The 15,017-nt window shown below is 32.6% G+C and overlaps 1 protein-coding gene across 1 annotated transcript in view; it reads left to right on the top strand.

Moving 5' to 3' along the window:
- LOC128998668 (glutamate-gated chloride channel-like) overlaps positions 1-15,017 on the top strand; it is a 351,411-nt gene that overhangs the window by 245,130 nt on the left and 91,264 nt on the right. Inside the window, exons 7-8 of the mRNA XM_054424900.1 lie at positions 10,224-10,288; positions 11,649-11,869. Coding sequence (XP_054280875.1) covers positions 10,224-10,288; positions 11,649-11,869 — 286 coding nt within the window. The remainder of the gene's footprint in view (positions 1-10,223; positions 10,289-11,648; positions 11,870-15,017) is intronic.

The following is a 15,017-nucleotide window of genomic DNA, read 5'->3' as shown; positions in this document are numbered from 1 at the left end:
GAAATTATATAGTTGTATACGGTGTTATATATGTATATTGTATATGTGTGGTTATTCAAATTATGCTATGACATTTTTATAACATACGTTAAAATTAAAAACATACGTTAATTACTTAAAAATTACATGTCGAAGCAGGCAGGTCCGAACTCTGAACTCCACTTATGTATGAATAGCCATGCAGATGGCCTTTAAATTTTATAAATGGGACTTTGCAAGCATTTTGCTGATATTAAAATTAAAAATCTTAGTCTCTTTCTCAAAATATGAAGTTTGATTTGAGGATTACTCAGCATGTGATTAGGTAGATCTAGAGTTAGTTCTGCCAAAGAACTTATTAAAAGTTATTAAACAAAATTGTAATAGGATAGTATTTTTGTTATTGTAAACCATTTTAGCTACAATATATACCATATAAATGCAATTTAATTTTTTTCTTACAAAGTTGTGTAGACTCTTAGGTCATCAAGCTTATTTTTTTGAGTTGAACAGATTTATACATTTTGGAAACTATGCATAACGTTTTAAAATAGTTTTTTTGTAAATTTATTTTGTAACTGACCATAAAAGAGAATATCTCATGTAATATGTCATATTTAATATGTATTAACTTAACGTAAGGTATAGGGAATTTGCCCGTGTCGTATTTAAAGTAACAAATTATAGTTTTTCCTTGCATAGTCTATCTCAAGTAAAACACTTATTTCGAAAAATGTCAAACAATTCTGATATGATGAAATGTGGGTTGTGTGGAGTTGACATGAATCGGTTGTTTTGATGAATAGTCATTGGATGTATCTTCTGTCGAGAGCTGTGATATGTGTGCAGTCATTGATTTGTCCAGTTTTACATTGTAACTTATATAGAGTTCTTTGGTAGAACATGCGTGCGGTATGGTTGTCGTTGCGTTGACGTGGGATGGTGTGATGGTGAGAGGGTGATATGGTGAGAGGGTGATATGGTGAGATGGTAATATGGTGAGATGGGAGTGGTGGCTGTATGGTGGGCTGTGTTACAGATGAAGACTTCTGTTGTGGCATGACATCCCCTTCGAGTCGCCGCACTCTAGATCCTAAGAGAATCTCCAATCGGGGTCGGTTCCTACTTCATCTATTCCATTATTCCCTCTTCAATCGATGTTTTAACTTTATCGTTTTCTGTCTTCCTTATCTGTCAATGATGTTTGTATTAGCCGTCTTCCGTGTCTGCTACCCTCCCACATTCTTCTATCCACGTTTTACAATTTATTTAGCACTAAGGTTTGCGTTAGAAGATCATCCTTTACACGCCCATTCAATGTAAATGAAAATGAATTTCATTCGTCAGACAATACAATAAAAAAAATTTTCACACATTTTTAACGCTTTACTTTATTTTATTTCACAGACTGCTTGGTATTTTTATAAATGTTCTGAAAATGTATTGATTTTTTTTACGTACAATAATTCATTTATATTAACAATCTAGTATATCTAAACATAAAGTATATTTTCATTCTCTTATTAAGTAACTATAGATGAGTAGAAGAATCAATATTATTTGTACGTTTGTAAATTAGTTACGGATCGCTTCTACCAGCGTAGATATGCTCAGCTTCAAGTTTGTTACGTATTATACTAATCATTTCATGGTAAAACGCTTTTCAAGAAATTTTAAATTCATAATTTCAATTTAAATTTGATCGGTAATAGTATTTACCCCAATATTTGAAATCTTAGTCCATATTTAGCTGCTCCAATTGGTTCATAATTTGTTGATCCCGACATCATTTGGCCAAACTAAATCTCATCATCACCTATAATTTTGACAGTAAAAGAAACATGTTACCTAGACTTAATCACACGGAAAAAGAGAGGTAGAATTTCAAAAAGTGATCATATCCCCTGAATCATAATGTAATCTAAAAAATAAACTGGTGTATTCTTTTTTTCAACCTATTCAAAAAGCACATGATAAGTATGTTATGTTTAAGCTTACTTACTAGGGTTCATTCCTTGGTTTTAATTGGTTGGTTGTATTTAGTTCTCTGTACTGAAGTGTGCAGACTCGAATTATGACTAAAATCTATCATAGCTATTGGGTACATGACGGTTTTTCCCACAGATACCCTTTTTAAATTCTTTACTGACTTAAATAATCAATGATCCCATATACGATTTATGTGCCTTTAAAGTCATAGTCATGAACCCGTTAATTCTTTGACTTTTGGGCATTTTTCAATTAATTTCGATCAGGATCTGACCTTTGTATACAATCCTTGTTTCTATATAATTCTTTTTGAGCATGATGAATAATAATTTCTTTATATACAAAGATATCCGGTATGAACATTATAGGATACATGTTTATCACATTGCTCGTGTTTTTGGTTCGTCTTTCCGCTTGCCTCTGTGGCCCTTTATACTTCGCTGTTATTTTGAAGTAGCAAGGCCTTCAATGAAAGCGATGCAGTAAAAGTCGTAAAATTATTGTTTGCATCTTGTCATTTTCGTTGTTATTATTTCAAATCCATGTTTTGTTTCCCTGCTTACATAGTAGACGTGTTTCGGCATTCACTGCTTGATGTAATACTTAAATGTACATGTCGACCTTCGCTGAAATTGATTTTTTTCTATACAGACTCTCTCAAGAAGAATATTTTAAGAGGGTTTGTTTATCCAGAGTCTCACAACACCCCAACTTAACACAGAGATTGAGTCCGACTATTTAGTAAAATAAACTATGAATGATTGTTATAAAACTATTCTTAATCAGGGCCATTTGGTGAATGACTGAATTAGATTTGTAACGAAACTAATAAGCAAGTTATTACAAGTATTATAACTATAATATAACTCGGTAATTCATTATATTTATACATACAGGGTGGTAAAAAAGTCCCTGGACAGTTAAATATTTTAAAAAATAATGCAGATAGAGCTACAATACTTGGTACAAAGTTACAGGGCATAAAACTCTATTTTAACACATATTCAGTGATCCAAGAACTCTTTAGGGGGACGGCCCACAAGGAGTCGGAAGAAAATCTTAAACGGAAGCATAGGTCAATATGCACATCAAATTAAAGGTATTTTTTAGTAGAATACAATACCGCAAACCACACTTCAAAAGGTTGATCCTGCGCAAAATGACAGTTGTTCAAAGATTCATTTAATTTACATTGCTATTATACGCTTACTCCTCAGGGGGCACAGCCCTAGGAATCGGAAGAAAATTGTTAACGTAAGCATAGGTCGATATGCACATCAAATTAAAGGTCTTCACTAGTAGATTACGATGCCGTAAATTCAAGCTCAACAGAATGCCTGAGTAAAAAATGGCAGTCGTTCAAAGATTCAAAATGGCGGATTCAAGAAATCTTTGAACACCTGCCATTTTGCACAGGATCAACCTTTTGAAGTGCGGTTTGCGGCATCGTAATCTAGTAGTGAAGACCTTTAATTTGATGTGCATATCGACCTATGCTTCCATTTAAGATTTTCTTCCGACTCCTTGTGGGCCGTCCTCCTAAAGAGTTATTGGATCACTGAATATGTGTTAAAATAGAGTTTTATGCCCTGTAACTTTGTACTAAGTATTGTAGCTCTATCTGCATTATTTTTTAAAATATTTAACTGTCCAGGGACTTTTTTACCACCCTGTATATTAGGTGTCATTGGATAGTGTAGTGTTCAAGGATTTCGCCTCTGCTCTATACTACAGTAGTTGATAATAACATTTTTCATTATAAGTTAGATAACTAGCTTCACTGAACGTTTTGGGAGAGCCTGTATGCTTATTAGATTGTTTGTTGCATGTGTTTGTGTTTAGCATTTCTGTCTAGGTTTGTAATTTCTTGCTGATTATCAAACGCATCGTAATTAATTGTACATACATCGAAATTGAATTATCACATAAACAAATAACAAAAAAATATCTAAAATATTAAATAGCCAATATGTATTAATTTTATATTTCAGGGATTTAAAAAATCCGAACTTTTTGGTACGACGCTTTATACAGTAAACACGCATCATAATTTTTTTCAAGCAGCTATGGACATTTCTATTTCAGTGAACAATGTTTGTGTGGCTGTCCCAAGAGAAGTAAAGTAAACAATTGAATCTCAAAACTTGTACATGACATTTAAGAAATGCAACAAAAAAGAGTACTTTAGTGTATGAGTAGGGTTTTATTATAGGATTTTTTACACTCACCAGAAGATTGTTCAAATTCTATGTAGTTTTAAAGAAAGAATAATCCTAAAGTTTATAGACTTAATGGAGTTGACTGAAGGAGAGCTATGCCATACAACCAAATATTAAAAAACATTTATGTTTAATTGAGTATAAAAAAGAGTGCACCGAGATGTCGTTGTATTACTCTTAATGCGGTCTCTAGGAAGTAATTTCTTATAAATATTATATATTTTTTGTTAGCAGTCTTATTGAACGAAGTTAGTAATACAAATAAATTAAAACAGACTCTTGTGTCACGTTATCTTTCCGGTAAATCTTGTTTACCAAGATTAGTTATATTTCAATGCTTCTAGCTAAAAGAGTAACTCATAAGTTTTTACTAAAGCAAATAAGACGTGAAATAACGCAGTGTTCCCCCAAACACCTTTTATATCACATAATTGCAGAGTGAACTTATGCGTGATATGTTATATGAAATGAGAGAATGATAAATACAAAACTGTTGTGGTAACTGGTCTAATCATACGAATCCATATTGAATTACCGTAATGGAATCGTTATTCAGTAATATAAATGATAGCCGCATTTGATTGCCACTGAGTGTCTCATTCAGTTTCAATGATGCCAGAACGTTTCCATGTAAAAGTCATATACGTAACTATTGTTTGACCTTCATATTTTGTGTCATGTTGTTGAATATTGAGATTGGCTGTTGACAATATTTATATATTGACATTACCCGGGAATTGGACTTTTCCAGTTAGTTGTTGACCTATTTTAGAGGATAAGTTCATAAACATGGAGTTTTCCTCAATATTGCCCAGTTAATATAATTAACATTGTTAAATATTAAAAACTGTACTCTATTTCTATCTTGATTGTCTATAACATGATACATAAGGGCTATTTATCAAGCTAAGAATTACAATAATGATAGGTATAAATGTATGTACAAATTACCCTGTAATAAAATCTTTTAGTTTTCTTGTTTTAATAATCACAATATATGATGTCATATATTGAAATATGACGTATTGTGTGTTTATTTCATTGTCTTACCACATTAAATGAACATCTAAATTAACGTCAACATTTTGAGCCTTACAATTACATTGAAATAGTAATAAAGCTGTACTATTTTGCTGCTTAGTTAAATAAAAAAACAACATTTCACAGCCTTGTCCTATGAAAAACGCTACCTTATAATAAGCTTGATATTTATCATGTGACAAAATGTGCCTCACAGTGAATGATCACATTTCCATTTCCCTGATTCAATTTAAATTAAACGTTTCCTTAAATAGATATGATATTTTCCCCATTTAGAATATTATTAGATGTAATGAGTACTTAGTGTTGCTGCTACAGAAACGTATTAATGATTATTTGTAGCGAAATGTCAATCACTTAGTATGAAATAAATAAATATGCCAAATGTTATCTAAATATATCTATAAACAAACTAACCATTGCCATTAACTTAACCTCCATAAAAATAATACAGAAATCTTAAATTAACAGTTTTTTCATTCTTCCGCAACCATTAAGCGTAAAATAACGCTTCAATATGATAATTATATGTTTTGAAGCTCTTAAAATGGTTTAGAAATAAATTTCAAAATTTTATGTTTTATAGTTAAAAGTTTAAAATTATGCCAGTTAAAATAAACGTAGGTTTGCCAATCTGATTATTTTTGGTCAAGTTACAGTTTCGTGCTAACGGACACATTTATACATCTAAGGGGACATGAAAACAAAAAAATGACGTTCACCTGAGTATAAATATATAAATAATTAAATAGTCTTTTTAGTGTGTTTGTTAGAGATTCTCAAGCAAACTTAAGCCATTACATTACGGTTTCGTATTATACTGGGTGGCGCATAAAGAACGCATGGATTTGAGTTGAGTGGTAAGAGCAATAAAAGCGTCCGTGGAGGGACTGGGCCTGGTTGTTTTGTAGGTTAGGGCGTCCAGTTTTAGTAGTAATGGTGCAATCAACCTGACGCATCACGTTTTTGCTGTAGAACATTTATTAAAAAATAATGAATCTTATATAACTGTTCAATGGCTTCTCCGTGCATAGTTCAATGGTTCAAAACAAAACCCGATCGCAACACAATACTTTGTTGGATAGCTCCTTTTCGCACAATTGAATCAGTTATGAAGCAGAAGTGGTTTGGTTGTCCTTGCACGGCGCGAACTCCACAAAATGTCGACAGAGTAAGGGCGTCTGTTACACTAAGCGATGCGCTCCAACTGTGTGCTTGTCTTGACGCTCGTTGCAGGGCAACCTGAAAGACGAGTTAAAATTTCATCCTTACAAAATTATGATCGAACAGAAGATTTATGAACGTGATTACGAAAATGGAAACTGTTTTGAGAGAATGGTTGATGTTCTTGCCACTGATGGCGTTTTGTGTGTGATGTTAATGATGGAGCGCAGTTTCATTTGGATAGTTATGTCAATAAGCAAAACTGGCACTATTTGGCAGCAGAAGACCCAAAAGAATTGCATCAAAAACCACTGCACGATTTGAAACTTAACGTTTTGGGCCTTACCGTACTTTTTTCAGGACTCGCGGAACATTGAACTTTGTGCAGAAAAGCCGTTGAACAGTTTTAACAGATTTAATTACTTTTGAATAAATGTTCTACCGCAAAAATCCGATGTACCACGGACCACTGCACCATTGCTACTAAAACTGGACACCCTAACCTACAAAACAACCAGGCCCAGTCCCTCCACCACGCTCCTATTGCTCTCACCACTCAACTCAAATCCATGCGTTCTTTATGCGCCACCCTGTATGAAATATAACTTAACCATCCAAAAACTATCCGTTACTGCAACACCACTTTATATGCAACTAATATCCCAATTAGTGACAGTGATGGAAAAGCTTGTGTTAAATTGTAGGACGAGATGTTTTGCAAATGGAAATTCTAGTGGTTCGCCACAACTACCACAAGCCAACCGCATTGTGTGAGGGCAACAACAATCACATAGTAGCTGAGCCGTCTCTGCTTTATCACACTGCTATCATCTCCCCAACACCGCTAATCCAAAGCTGCATAAAAACAAATAAATGTACCTCAAACTAAAGAAACATAAATCTTTTTTAAATGTTTTTTAACTATTAAAAATACAAAAGCGTTTATATACAAATGGTATGACTAAAACACGAGCATTATAAATTGAAAAGTAAGCCTGAAGTACAACTTATGCAAAGATATAAGAGGTAAGTAAATATTGTGAGCCAATCAATTTTATCGACTTTCCTTTATGAAGGTGTTACAGGGGGTTTAACTAATTTTAAAATAATATTCACCCTTAAAATATAATAACACCTAATTTTAATTACATTAATCATGTAGAGCTTAAAACACACTGATTCGGTACAATATTTATTGTTGTATTTTGATTCTATAAATAAATATGTGTATCACTATATGGGCTAATTTATTTTTTTCTTTTAAAACATTTTACTTTGTTACCGAACACAAACCTAACAGCAAACATAAGTACTCGTTTAAACTAGGGAATATTTTTGCAAAAATATAATCATGCAAATGGAAATTCGCTTTTGATTTGGGTATTACATATAAATTTATCATAACTCAATATGTATAGTTATAAATATACACAGTACTATTAAATTGGACGTGTTAACTGGCAAATGAAAGGTTGTGTTAAAAAAATATGGAATCTCATTTATACAGGCAGTTCCAAGCAGTATAATTGTTTACGTATTACGATAGTTGAACTAAATTAATGAATAGTTGGAATTGTACTTGGTCGCCCAATAAAAGCTAGGTAATATGTTATAATTAATTAAATGAACTTTATAGTAAACTTAGTAGATTGGCCATAACCATTAACGGTAGGCCCTCTAATAAAAAAAAAACCTAGGTCTATCAGCAGACCTTCATAATGAGATCTTGTTCTGTGTCCGAAGCACCCCTCCAATAATATCCATATCCATATGCTTTCGTTCAGTAGTTGTTATTTATAATTTTTGAATCGGAATAAACAGTCGTACCTATATCTATCTCTTAGAAACAAATATCTCTCCATAGATGTCTATAACTATAAGTAAAATAACTGTATAATAAATTTTACTCTGTTAAAGATTCTATTAAATTAAATTGTAATGATAATACAATTGATAAATAAATAAATATTTATTGGAAACAATATACTGTATTATCATACTGCTTAAGTAAAATTACTCTTTCGGTTGTGGTTATTTTTTAAGTTGAAATATCGTAATTAACTTCAGCTAGAATTACTGCTAACATCAATTACCTCTAAAGGTGGGCTGGAAATATCCCTCCTCTTTCATTAATACAATTGTAATTAGGTAATAATTCCTTAAGCAACAAAGTTGCTTTTCGTATTCAATGGAAAATTAATTTGGCTTAGCAGTTTTGAGTAGAAAATAAATATATCTGTTATTCAAAGCATGAAATGGGACCATATATTTACCATTCCCAAAGAGAGGTCAACATGAATTTATCCGTAGTAAAGTAGCATTAGTCTTAAAAGGAAAAGGGTATGCGGTATTTTCTTCTTTACATTTTGAAATTAATCCGGATTGATGGTTGGACCTTTTGATCTTACAAGAGCAACGCTAGTAAATTGACGGCGGAGGTAATAACATGGGGAATTACAACCATTAACTATCGTAAACCACCTACTTCATCTTAGGCTTGATCTCTGTGGTGAATTGGGATCAAGCAGTTAATACAGTATTGTATTTTTTCATAAGTAACTTTTAGCGAATTTTCCATACAGAAAATAAGCTATAATCTTAGGTAAGACCTAGAACCGGAAAAGATTTACTTTTTTATCTTGTGCGTGTGTGCGTGTTTTGCGTCCGTTAGCACGACGACTCTAGTTAAAATCATACGATGTTAATTAAATTTACAGTAGTACAAACGTGTAAATCCACGTATATTCGAAAAAGTTCTCAAACCAGCATGGGGACGGGTTTAACATAGTAAAAATAGGTTTCCCCATTTTCGCCCCTTAAAACATGAATGTTTCTAATTTTGGGGGGGAATAAATTCGATACTTTTAATAATCAAAATCGAACCAGGCAAATGTAAATTTGTTTATCTGCAGGTTTTCTGTGGTAAGGGTTTTTAATTGTTTACAATATAAAACAAATATCATATTGACTAACGAAATAAACGTAATGCTATTACTGTACGACTTAATCATTTAGTTCAGATATTTATCACTTGCTTTGCTCGTCTATTGATCAAAATTGCTTAAAGTAACTTCTAAAATTTGTATGTAGGAATCACACTAAGTTTATTTTTCTGTTATATTCACCACACTAGGTTAGCAAGGGCAGATGATTTGTACATAGAAAATACATTATTTACTTTCATTTGAAATTTTTAATTACATAATCTAACTTGACCTACTCTTCTGTTATACCGACCACACCAAGTTAGGTTAGGTTAGGTTAGGTTAGGTTAGGTTAGATTATGTAACCAAATATTTGAAGAAAGTAAGTCTTCAAATAATCTTACCTAGCCTAACCTGGTGTGGTGAATGTAACAGAAAAAACTCGGTGTGGTCGATCTAACAGCAGAGTACCGAAAGTTTTAAATGCGTATCACGTTTGTAATCTGAGGTAATCTGATTTCTACATTGAATTTTTAGAAGTTACTTGAAGCAAGTTTGCTCAAGAGAGTACCAAGATTTCTTACCTGGCCTGTTCAGAATGCAAGAATGATCTTTATGATGAGTGTGTATTTTACTTTTTAACTTTAATGATTTTCAGCATACTCTGGATTAGGCTACAACTTAGTTCTGTGACGTTTCATTTAAATATGGCATAGATTCCAGCAATATTACCACTAAATATTCAAAATTGTCTACACTTAGTCTTTTATAGTTAAAGTACTTTCCAAGAATAGCTGAAATCACGTCAAATATCTTATAGTATCCTATAAAACCGAATGAAATGTAAACAACCCCGTGTACCAAACATAATTAAACGTTTTGAACTGGTTTTATGTTTTTGTTACAGGAACACTTACAGTAAACATGAGTGTGTTACTGCTGAGTCTTGCGTCCCCGGACGAATCTAGCCTTGTAAGTATTTTTGAGCTATTGTAGATTTTGTAATAACATCTTCATCATTTAAATGCAGCGTTAGCAGGGCCGGGTATAGTAGCTAGTACTAGCTACTATACTAGCTACTATCCCTGGCCCTGAGTCAGTGTTGCTAGAAGTTTTAAGAGGTTATGACTGTATATTCAAAACATAAAATTGAAACAGGCTGCATTCGCAGTCTTGCCACGTGTTTATAGCCATGTTCCATAATTTAAACCTTCCCCACGTAGCATCATTGTTATATAAATTCTTTAGTTCAACGTGCATTTTTCTTTACGTGATTGTGTCATGTCAAATGCGAGGATTGAATGCTTACTTGTGCTTTCAAAATAGTAAGTGGTGGGTTAGGAGAAAGCGAATGCGTGAAGGGAGTAATAGAAGGCCTTAGGGCAGCCTTGTATAATTGATGGGTGTACACAATGGTGAGCTTGCATGATTACACTTTTTCTTGTATTCACAGGCTGTGGATTAAATATACTCTTTCAACCGCGGTGCCTAGTAAAGTGACTGAATTTGATCGGTCGGTTTATTGAAATGACTTCTAAAAACACTAGTGCATCGAGTGACTAATTTAGATTGTCTTCCTTTAATTTGCTTTTATATAACCTCATATAATGTTACCGTACCTTTCTGCCCCATGCAATAATGATATTTATAATTACTAATGTCCAATGGCAAAACAACAGGAAAACTGTTTCTGGGTATAGTTTATAAAAGTAAACAATTTGTTTTGTGGATTAGTGTTTTTGCTTGAAAAATTGTAAATTATAGTTGAAAATATGACTCCACTAGGTAAATAATGATCTTGATACTATATAATAATAATGACTATTTTTATATAGGCATTATTATTTTAATTTTATTTACAAGATAATCCCTTACTAAGGTTTTCATTGTTAAGTGATTGTAATATCTATATTATGGATGAAAACTAGTTTAGGTTAACAATCATGGAACCATCTCTTGGCATAAAATAATTAAGAACATGGCATTATAAGAAGGTCGTTAGAATTTTACACACGCGCTTACAACACGGCTTGACAAAACGTGGATAACATAACAGAAATGGTAAGGATCATAGACATTTAGCCTAGCTAAAGTATAAACATTACTATGGTACGATTACTTGTTTACATTCAAACCAGTTATGTGTTTATGGTGCCTGTATAAGTCTTGGGTTATCCGGGGGCTACTTCCCTTAAGTTGTACGGTATTGCGTTTTTATGAGATTCATAAAATCGGCATATACTTTTGCAATTGAAAGTTGTATGTACCATAACGTCTATTTAGTTGCGAGACTCCATCTGGTTTCTTATTATATTACTGTTTTTATTCGCAGAAATATGAAGTGGAGTTCCTACTACAGCAACAGTGGTTCGACCCACGGCTAAGGTACTACAACCAGAGTCGCTACCCCTTCCTGAACGCCATCCATCACCATGAGAGTATCTGGCTGCCAGACACCTATTTCATCATGCACGGCGACTTCAAGGACCCCCTCATTCCTGTGCACTTTGCATTAAGAATATACCAAAATGGCTCAGTCAGCTATTTAATGAGGTAAATTCAACACAGCATATTTTTTCATTATGCTCTAGAAGAGTCTCTATTTTTTTATTGAGATTCACTCTTTACATAATACACACCAAAAACTGTAAAAGTAACTTCCAAGTCCCTGAGCTATAGGTTGCGAAAATGTAGCCTTGCATACAGGATTCACACTGTTTTTATGGGTTGTTATGACACTTTTGGACTTTAATTCACATTTTAGCATAGCTCAAGTTAATTTTAAAGGATCTTCTTTGGTTTTTTAGTTATTATCTTTTGAGCATGTTAACTGAAAGAAATGGAGGGAGCTGGATTTGTACACTAGGATCAAGGTTTAGACTTTGTCTTCCTAGGTGCGGAAGACCTTCCTTACCTTTTCCAGCAAATCATTTATCCCTTTTTTCAGAGGTTTTAGAATATTTAATTATTGCAATAGTGTTGGATTTGTCCACCCTCCCTGACATCTGATACTGCATTACCGTTTATATCATTTTGTAATAAATTATCTCCCCTTTATTAGTAGTAATATGTTAGGAATATATAAGTTGAAGCATTGAGATTTGAAATCACAGTCCCATGCACATTCTTTGTCCGAAGTCTTAAGACATATGGTGCAAATTCAACAAGGCAGAACTTAAAAATGAACTATATCTTTCAAAACATATTTATTATGTATTGATGAAATCAATCAAACCTATTTTTAAAGATTTGGCAATTATAAATGTGCTTAAAAAACTAAAAGTCGAATGACAAAATCCCAATGATTCTTCAAATAATGGCATTAGGTCATAAGAACGGTATAGGACGGTTTTAATTTAAAAGAATTGGGTTTTAAAATTTTTTTCATGAAAATACCCATTTTTTATAACAGTCATATTGTAGAAAAAAACTAATTTTGTATATTGAAGCGTTATTGTTAAATTAAACGTAACGGAGAAAATGCCCAAAGATTTTACATTTAAGATTCTTATGTTATTTTTATAGAGAAAAGGACAACTAACTGTTGTAGTTTGCTTGTTTATGGATGTATGTTGACTAAATTCCGCAAGTTTATTTTTTTAATCCTATACTATTGCCATTTTGGAAAAAACACCTTTTGCCTTACAAACTTTATACAAACTTACTTACTTACTTTTTACGAACTTTATTTTTTTAGCAGCAAACTTTGTTACCCGTTAGATCTACTGCTGTGTAATTGGGGAATAAATACGTCTTGTTTATGAAAATGTTTCAGATAAATTTAAATTCGCTTAGTCTGCAGATTTGCTGTGGTGGGGCTATTTACTTTAAAAGCTTACAATATTATATCTGAATTTTAAAACTACGTACATTTTTATGTTAATCTTCAGATTCAAATAACTGTTACGGTAATTCCCATCTTGCTGAATCGTGGGAAAAGTATGTCATTTTTTGTAGGCCTCTTAATCATTATGCTACTATAAATAAGCAGCAATAGGTAATCATGTTTGTATCTGCAGAAAACAAGAGTGAAGTAAAATTTCGAAATTTATATCCTGGTATAAACGCATAGCTTATTGAACATAACTAATTAGTAATTAATTGTTTAATCACCCCCAGCACTACAGGAGAGCTACACAGGCACCAAATCAATCATCTTGTTTTCCTAATTAGAGGAACTTTGGGCAATTCAATTACAAGTTGATGGGAAGTAGATACGACGATAACATCCACTATTATAAAATATATATTGTTAAGATTTTGCAGTTTGGGCTTTTTTCTCAAATATTTCGATTAACTAATCATTTTGGACTTGAGTGTAAATTGTTTCGGTTTTCAACCACTGCGGTAAAATAGTATATTACGTTACTAGTCCTGAAAATAAGTGTTTACCGGACGAGTGTGGTCGTTCCCGTGCGAGACGAAGTCGAGTACGGGATTACCATACGAGTCCGGTACACACATTTCGGACGAGTTACGTACGATAGTTTACGCCATACTACCAAATCTGTACAAATCCTAATATATTTTCACCAATCAAAAGACCAAAAATCACTAGTCATAGAGGTTATGTTTTTGTTAATAACCATTCATTGCAACCTAAATATAGTATAATCAGCTGATTGGTGTCCGGCAAAACTCATTACAGCACAGTAGTGCGCAATGAAACCCCATTTGAATAAGCTGGCGGCAAACAGCTGTTTTCTGGACTAAATCTTTGCGTGGGAAGTTCGTCAAAATAATGTAGTGTGGCGTAAAGAGTATTATTTATTACCAAGACTAGAAATTCTGTATCTTAACTTACTCATAGTTGTGGAAGGTAGTGTAACAAAATTCGGCTCTAGCATAACTTCATACTGTGTGTACTGAAAGATTAATTTCTATTTTAACTATTAATATTTTATTTGGAAGAGTCCAAAGCAATTTATACGTTGTATTAACTCTAAGCTTTAGGCAGGATTGGTTGTTTTCATAACTAGGTCAGTAATAAGGTAGAGGTAATGGGCATTAGTGGGTTATAAGTTTTGCCACATTTGCTCTTATGATTAACATATCGCAATGTGCATTTAGAAGCTTATATTCAAAATGAACTAAGAGAGACTACCTCAAGATGTTAATACATCTTAATTTTATTTCAAACAGACGTAATGGTAATAACAACAACTAAAATAGCAATAAAATAGTAGTTGTTCATTGGTAAACTGGGGATTAAAAAGTAAGGCATTTACATAGTGAGTAATAAATATGTTATGTAAATAAAATTTTCAATGTTCTCATTTCCAGCTATTGACCCTAACCTTTTTTAATCATTGATAATTTTATTAGTTTGATTACTTAATAGTTCGATTTATAATTAGTTTGAGTTAGTCGTAAGTAGTATTCAAAAAAAGTAATCCTTTTCTGAAGTGAATCAGCCTAATACAGATATATATATATATATATATATATATATATATATATATATATATATATAAGCTGATTCTTAAATCTATGTCTTAGGTCCTGAGTTCTTGTCTTAAATGTAAGGTGACGCGAAAGAGATAACCTAATGGTACTAATAGTTTGTAGACTAATAGTCAAACTACTAGTACACTCTCAGAACAAAAAATTGACCGGAAGGGTACTTAAAGGCTTGTGGCATATTAGCTCAACTTTTTCAGTGGCCTTGACGTGTTTTGGTTAGGCTTTAAATCATGTTCTT

Source organism: Macrosteles quadrilineatus, unplaced genomic scaffold (genome assembly GCF_028750875.1).
Source record: "Macrosteles quadrilineatus isolate MER2022 unplaced genomic scaffold, UCM_ALF_1.0 Scaffold_7__1_contigs__length_78375512, whole genome shotgun sequence".
Lineage (NCBI taxonomy): Eukaryota > Metazoa > Arthropoda > Insecta > Hemiptera > Cicadellidae > Macrosteles > Macrosteles quadrilineatus.
The sequence above is the reverse complement of the archived record's forward strand: the minus strand, read 5'-3'. Positions and strand labels throughout refer to the sequence as shown.